Below are 7,834 nucleotides of genomic sequence, written 5' to 3' on the forward strand. Positions count from 1 at the left end.
TAGTCCCAGGAAGCTCTGAGAAAGTATCATTCCCTGATGTTTGTAGCACTTGGTAACAGTAGCCGTGGGTCCAGAGCAGGTGGTCCCTGCCTCTGATCTTCACGGCCAGCCAGGTCAGCTCTCTGGGCAAAAATTGTACACAAAACAGGAAGGGAAGGAGGAAAACAGGAAAGAAGGAGAGAAGGGAGGGGGGAGGGGGAGAGGAAAGGAGGGAGGGAGGGAGTGGGAAAGGGGAAGAGGGAGAGAGGGAAGGAGGAAGGAAAGAAGGAAAGTTCAGGCCTGGTGGTCACATGCAGGTGACCTGCTGGGAGCCCAAGGCTCCAGAAATGGTCTGGCCATAATTATAAGAGAAATTCAAATGAAAAGAACTTGAAGTTTGCATTGCCAGAGTGTCTGCTTGGTACCAGTGACCCAAAAGCCAAGTAATGGTTGTGGCAGGGCCTCTGGGGAGGATGCAGGTGTGCACGGGGCTGGGAGGTGGTCCCGCCATTCTGTAGAGCCATCTGGAAGCATCCCCCAAATGTTACTGAACTGCTTCATGGCAAATCTGATTAAAAGAAAGTGTGCCAGGACCTTTCCATACAAAGGGATTTGTAACAGCACACTCTGTAGAGGCAGAGGTGTGGAAGCCAAGCCCTGGGCCCTCAGTAATCATGATGTGTGACTTTGGGGATAGGGATGAGGCCTGCAGTTCGTTGGCATAGGAGACTCCAAGGTGAGGAAAATACATTCACTACAGTAAGTCAGCACTCTTTCTGCCATCTGGTCTCTAAGGGATAGCTAGAGCTAGGCTGGGACACTATCATATCATCAGGAATGAGAAAAGGGTGGATCCAAAGAACCCAGGCAGAACCAAGAGCTAATACAAAGGAAAGAGAGCAGGGCCAGGACAGCTAATAAAATAACAACATTCCAAAGGTGAACGAACAGCCTTTGAACTCTCCTCAAGTCAATAAGCAGCCACAATGGAGCCTGCTGCCCAGCCCTGACAGACCCGGGCCAGAAGGCTCAGCCAGCATCTGGATTTGCCTCCTGATAAGGGAGAGCTTTAATGGGGAATGGGGTGGAGCGAGGGATAATGATGTGATGGGGGGGAGGGCTGTCCAGCCAGAGCCCCGTCCTTAGTGACCACATGAACTTGCCCTTCTTGTTGCGTTATGTGGAGAATGGACAAAAGCGGCTTTCTGCTCATTGACAGGCTAACAAGTGAAGGCTTGCTGAACCTTCTTCCTTCCATGAATGACCGAAGGGCTGGTGCTGTGGAGTGAAAGGGCTTCTGGATGCCTCCATGGAGGCTTAGAAATAGTGCACATGGGTACAAAAGGTTCTAACAGCCGATCTCTGTCTTCCCCTGCCTGTTTCAGGCGAGGAGGATGACTCCGAGTTGCCTGATAACAGAAGGGCAGCCTTCTCTGTCTCCCACCCAGCTGCCGTGTGTCTCTGAGCGCATGGCGACTATTCATTTTGTCTTGATATGAGATGAATAAGTATTCAGAGGTGGAATTTATCAGGTTGTGACCTTGAGAACTTCAAAAGATTAGAAGAGCTGTCAGAAGGGCCCCTCAGCAACTGGAGCAGGCATCAGGAACAGCTGGGTCTGATGAGACCCCAGGCCAGCAGGAGACTGACCCCTTTGCTGAGCTCCTTCATCCTGCAAAGAGCAAGGCATTGTCTCTTCCATTGCCAGTCATTCCCTAAACCAAACTTGGCAGGGATTTCTTGAAGGCAGAACTAGACTCCTAGAGTTAGGGACTATGAGATACCCTTTATCCCCACATAGTCTTCCTCAGGACCAATGTGCTGCCAGTTGGAGCTCTCCCTCCCCAGGGACCTTGTATTATGTGCACTCTTGGTTGGGTGGGGCTAATGTTGGTACCAACCACATGTGCTTGAATTCGTGCTCTCCATCATAAAGCAGGCCTCTGGTCTGGGGTTTTTGTACTTCTTTCTTTGCTAATTCTTATCAGTAAATACTGTTTCACAAAAACTCGTTGATATCAACTGATTAATCAATGCTGCAAGGCACTAAGCATTTAACAAGGGCCTACTATGTGCCAGACACTATGCTAATTGCTTTATGATCTCATTTCACAACAACCCTGGGAAAGAGGTGCTATAATCACTTCCATTGTACACTGAGGAAACTGAGGCAGGCAGGCTAATTGACTCACCAAGGTCACACAGTCAGGAAGTGTCTAAGGCTATATTAGAACTCAGGCCTTCCTGACTCTCAGATCCACTGGGCCACCTGGCTGCCTCTTTGGGGCAAGCACACTGGTCAGAGTCTGGTGAACAAAGGCCCTTCTGAGTTAGCCAGTGATAGAGCCCCGAGAGGAGGAACTTCCATTCTGCCCTGGGAACCTAACTGGCTGGTGAACATTGGGGTCGAGAGAGTGAGCCTGGGCAGGGGTTATACCCACAGAAGAAAAACCACCAAAGAAACATTGAAAACACACCCAGAAGAAAGCCAGAGGGCCCCCAGAAAACTGGGCAGGGCCTGAGAACTCATCACATGCTTTACTCCACCCCCATATCCATTCCTCTTGGCCCTTCTTTGTGTGTACAAATTCATTAGGCTTGTGGGTGTCTCTCAAGTTCAAGACCAAATAAAAACCAATTAGTCAAGTATGTATAGGTGAGTGTACCCAGGTTGGAAAGGCACAAGGAACCATCTTGGGCAAGTTCTACTAGCCACATCAGGCCAGAGTGGGCAGAGTTCTAGGGTAGGAAGCAGCTCCGAATGCTTCCATCCCAGGTCCTGGAGAGGAGGGAGGGCAGCTCCCCTAAGAGAGGCCAGGTTTGGGCCCCTTCTCCCCTGTCTGATGGGCTGCAATGCTGGGCCCTGCACTTTGGCCCCCAGGAATTTCCCAACAGGCAGCATGATGAGGCCTGGTATTGCTTCTTACCTCCAGGACCCTGAACTTTTCATGGGGCCCTCCACATAGGAAAGGGCAGTTAGCCTGGATTGTCTAGGCCCCTGACTAAGGGAAGATGAAGAAGGTCAGAGGGCTGGGGGAACATATTTCATTTTCTCCTTCAGATGTGGCTCCCCCAGGAAGAGAAAGGACCTGGCTCTCACTTGCCTTGGGAGGTCAGGCCTCTATTGGACCTTCTCCAGACCTTTCTTCTACCCAGCCCCTAGGGTGAGGTCCCTGTTGTAAATGGGCAGAGACAATGTGCCTGGCCAGCCTAGGCCCTGACCTCTCCCCTCCTACTGTGCAGAATCTTGGGGACAAGTGGTCAGTTTGGTCCTGGGGTTCACCAGCACCCCAGGCTCCCCTCTGCCCACCAGCCCAAAGAGAATACGGCTTCAAGTCCGAAGGAACAGGTGCCTAATCCAGGTGCTAGCAGTGACCACCTCTGTGTCCTGGGCTAAGTCTCAGTAGCTATCTGTAAAATAGGCTGCTGTTTAGTCATGTCTGATTCTTTGGGACTGAAATGCCCATGGCCTCATATACTAAGCCCCTGTATGTAACAAGTTTGGAAATTACTGAATTCTTCCTGAACTCATACGTGCTTAGCCAGGAGCCCCTCTCTTGTGAGAAACAGACCTGGCCATACTTCCTGATAAGATGTCAGAATGATCCTGGACATCTGGGCCTCACAATAAATCAGGGCAAGGACTATACAACTGTCCAGACCAAGGCCTGGCTACAACGGATGTGCTTATCTACCATTGTCAGACTCACTTTACTTCCCACACCTATTTTTGGCGGGTCTTGACTTTAAATATTCCCCCTTTCCCTATGGTCCGGGCAGCTCCCCTAAGGTTTCCTTGGGAGACTGTTGCTGGCCAGCTCAATAAACTGATGCTCAGAATAATTGACTAGCCTTGGGTTCTTTATCTCTACGTGTCCATTACAGGACCCTATTTGGGCTTTCTGGGCAGAGATAGTGGAGTGGCTCTGAGGGTCCTCAGAATCTACAGAGTCAATGAGGGAAATGCCAGCACATGCACAGGTCATGGGATGCTATGCCCAGGCCAGGCTGGGGAGTGTTTGGAGAGGAGAAGCATGGGACCAGTCCAGAAAGGCTGTCTGGCCCCCAAGGGGGAAGGGCTTTAAATGCCAGGCCAGGGCTTGTGTTTGATCCCAGAGGTAGAAGGGGGCCCCAAAAGATTCTTGAGCAGGACAGTGACCTGTGCTTTAAGGATATCAATATGGCAGCTGTAGAGGAGGAAGAACTGAAGAGAGGGGAGAGATTTGTGGTTGCTCAGTCTGACCCTTGGTGACCCCACAGACCGCAGCACAGCAGCCCCTCCCATCCTCCACCGAGGCCCAAAGTCTGTCACATCTCCTGTCCCCGCTTCTATGACCCTCCCCATCCATCTCCTCTGCTGGCCCCTTCTCCTTTTGCCTTCAACCTTTCCCAACAGCAGGGTCTTTCCCACTGAGTCCCAGCTTCTCATCACATGGCCAAAGGGTTTCAGCTTCAGTATTTGACCTTCGGGCAAATAGACTGAGGGAATTTCTTTACATACTGACTGATTTGGTCTCCTTGCTATCCAAGGGACTCTCAAAAGTCTTCTGCAGCCCCACAACCCAAAAGCTTGAATTCTTTGGTGCTCAGCTTTCCTCATGGTCCGACTCTGACAGCCATACATTGCTACTGGGAAAACTATAGCTTTGACTATGCGGACCTTTGTTGGCAAGGTGATGTTTCTGCTTTTTGTTCTGCTGGGCAGGTTTGTCAGAGCTCTCCTTCCAAGGATCAAGTGTCTTCTTTAATGGTTGTTCTCACTGTCTGCAGTGATCTTTGAGCCCAAGAAGAGAAAACCTGCCACTGCTTCCATTTTTTTCTCCCTCTATTTGCCAAGAAGTGAAGGGACCAGTTGCCAGCTTCTTAGGGCTTTTTTTTTTTTTTGGTTAAGCTTAAAGCCAGCCCTAATTTAGTGTAAAACACTCTCTTCCTCAAGAGATTTCTTAATTCCTCTTCACTTCCAGACTTTGGAGCGAGTCTGGAGGAGACCAACAAGGAGCCTCCTCCAGGCATACAGACAAGCCAGGGCAAAGGCACAGATTTGGGGGCGGGGATGTCCTGGGGCATCACAGGTCAAGGATGATGACAAGGTCATGAGCCTGGATCACTGGGAAGATAGTGAGTGTCCCAGGTAGCAACAGGAAGGTTAGGAAGACTTGAAAGTTGATTGGGGGTGGGGGAGGAAGTTAAACTGAGTTTGAAATGTCTCTGGGACATCAACTTGGAAATGTCTAAAAAGCAGTTGGTGATGTGGAACAGGAGCCCAGGGGAAAGCTCAGGTCTGATTAGCTCGGCCTGAGGACTGAGAGAACGGCCAAGGGCCTCAGCTGACCGAACTGGGGGTGTTCTTCCTAGAGCAGGGAGGGGTGATGCTGCAGGGGTGTGTGGGGGGGTGTATAATATGATTCCCGGGTTCAGTACTGAAGAGGCTGGCTGCTGTGCCCTTCCCACCATGGAGCTATTGATGAGATACAAGCAGTGCCCTAAGTGTTAAAAATAATGTTTTTGCTTTTCCAGTGCTCTGTGAAGCCCCTAGTTCATTCTGTAACTTGAAGGTGCCCTAAAGTCCTCTTCCCCCTTATCTTGAACCTGAACCAAAAGACTGCCTTTGTTTCCCTCATCTTGTGCCTGCTAGCCTGTCATCCATCTCCTTCATATTCTCCTTGATCCTTAACCTCCATAAAAATCTCTAGGCATACATCACCAACATGCGCATAACTTCCCGAGATGGTGGGGTCACAGCCCTCTTACTAGGAGACCCGTGCTGCTTTTTCACATAAAATAAATCTCCAAATGGCTATAGAGAAGGTCTAAGTGAATTCTTTCACATTTGAACCTGCTCTCCCAACTCTGACTTCAACACTTCCTCTGCCCTGATGCTCTCCTGATTTTATCTGATGCCTCCTAGTCTACCACCAAGTTCCCTGCTGACCTCCAAATCCCCAGTTGTGTGGCAGTGGGCCTTCAGTACCCACCCTCCCATCACCTGCCCCTTCCTCTTCCCTGATGCTGCTTCGCCCAGAACCATTTACACCCCCCTTCCCCCCCACACACACAGTTTCACTTCCCTCGGCCTCCCCCTCCCCGTTCTCGGGGTCTTCTGCGTTGTCCCCTCCCTCGCCCCGCCCCCCATAAATTGCTGGGCTTGGCATAAATAAGCACCTAAAGGGAGCGCCCGGGGGAGGTGGGCGGGTGAACATTAGCCCCAGGACCGCTCCCGGGCACCGACCGCCAGGCCGCGAGGTCCATGGACTGGGCGGACCACGACTGGGGTTGAGCCGCTCTCTCGGTGACCTTGGCCCAGACTCACTGCAAGCCCAGCCGGGACAACCTTGGCTTCCCCTTCAGCGAAAGGGGTATGCGGCCCCTAGACACCCGGCCCCAGGCGGGGGGGGGGGGGAGGGGGGAGGCCCCCTCCCGTGCGTCGGAGGGCGTGGCTCAAGGGCCCACGTGACCTGGCGCTCCAGTAGCGACGCATGCGCCAGGGTCGGGCTGGGTGCCGCGAGTGGGGCAGGCGGGTGGGGCAGGAGGCGGAGCCTCAGGCCGCGGCCATGGCGTCCGATCGGCTGCCGAGCCGGCCCTCCTGCCTCATCGTGGCCAGCGCCGCCACCCGCGGTGAGTCACGGGCCCGGACCGGGCGTCGGGGACTGCCTCTGCCACTGCGGGGTCCCCAAGCGCCCGCTGGGCATGGGTTCCCTTCCCCCTGCCCCGGGGATCGGGATCAGATACGCCCCCGGCCCGGGACCACCCCCTCCCCCATGGACAGGTGGGCCTCTCCCTTGTCTGAGCCTCAGTTAACTCATCTTTCAAATGGGAATACTGACCTCGGCTGTTCTGAGGGAGAAATGGGAGTCGCTGTTGGGGTAAATGATCCCAACCTCGCCATTTAGGCTCTGATGGGCCTCCAGTACCCGCACACACCCACACTGTCAGCTCTCCCTCACACCTCACTTTCCCCTCCTGTGTCCACACCCCTTCAGACTTTTCCGTTAATGGCGCTGATGATCTCTGGAAGCCTTCCTATGTTCCATATACGAGGTCAGCCCCACTGTCTGTGTTCAGGCAGCCTTCGGAGCAGGAGTGGAGTCTGTCTGGCCTTTGCCGGTTTTCCTCCCCTCTCATTTCCCTAGCACAGTCTGGATACTTGTCCGGAGGCCTTTCAGGTCAATTCAGTAAGCATTATTTAATTACCTATGGTTTACAAAGTCCGGAAGCTAAATGATGAGGGAGGGGAAGGAAGGAGCATTTGTTAAGTGCCTACTGTGTGCGGGCACTTCAGTTAGCACATATCTCATTTGATCCTCACAGCCTGGGAGCGCAGAGGGGCGCTGTTATTCTCATTTTACAGGTGTGGCCCCTGAGGCATGCACAGCTGAAGTGACTTGCCCAGGGTCATCCTGGAAAGTGTCTGAGGCTTACTTGAACTCAGGATTTCTGACTCCAGCTCCCTTCACAAAAAACCAAACAAGCAGGCCCTGCTCTCCTCAGCTGGCCTTTAAGCCTCTGAAGTGACTTGCTCTGAACCTCCCCCGGACACTGCATGGAATCAGTGGCCCAGGAGCTCGGCCTGGTGACATCCCCGAAATGGAGGGGGGGAGGGAGGGAGTGTGTGTGTGTAAGAAAGTGTGTGTGTCTGTGTATGGCTGTGTGTGAGAGAGTGAGTGTGTGTCTGTGTATGGCTGTGTGTGTGTATCTGTGTATGGCTATGTATGAGAGAGTGTGCGAGTGTGTCTATGTGTATGGCTGTGTGCGTGTGAGAGTGTGTAAATGTATAGCTGTGTGTGTGAGATAGTGTGTGTCTGTGTCTGTCTGTCTGTGAGAGGGTGTGTGTGTGTGTGTGTGTGTGTGTGTGTGT

General features: G+C 52.6%; 1 protein-coding gene across 8 annotated transcripts in view; it reads left to right on the forward strand.

Annotated features, from left to right (window-relative positions):
• The first annotated feature begins 6,464 nt into the window (after positions 1 to 6,464).
• The window catches only part of GATD1 (glutamine amidotransferase class 1 domain containing 1), a 20,365-nt gene continuing 18,995 nt past the window's right edge, over positions 6,465 to 7,834 (forward strand). For 6 of the 8 annotated variants that reach the window (XM_069107911.1, XM_069107910.1, XM_069107909.1 and 3 more), the window contains exons 1-2: positions 6,478 to 6,594; positions 6,960 to 7,151. In XM_069107911.1, the coding sequence (XP_068964012.1) occupies positions 6,531 to 6,594; positions 6,960 to 7,151 (256 nt within the window). In that variant the 5' untranslated portion in view covers positions 6,478 to 6,530. Of the gene's footprint in view, positions 6,595 to 6,959; positions 7,152 to 7,834 lie in introns of all 8 variants that reach the window. The other 2 variants (XM_069107915.1, XM_069107916.1) reach the window with 1 other exon arrangement.

This window comes from Petaurus breviceps, unplaced genomic scaffold (assembly GCF_028583685.1).
Source record: "Petaurus breviceps papuanus isolate PSGF00001 unplaced genomic scaffold, PetGlider_PUasm1.0 90317, whole genome shotgun sequence".
NCBI lineage: Eukaryota > Metazoa > Chordata > Mammalia > Diprotodontia > Petauridae > Petaurus > Petaurus breviceps.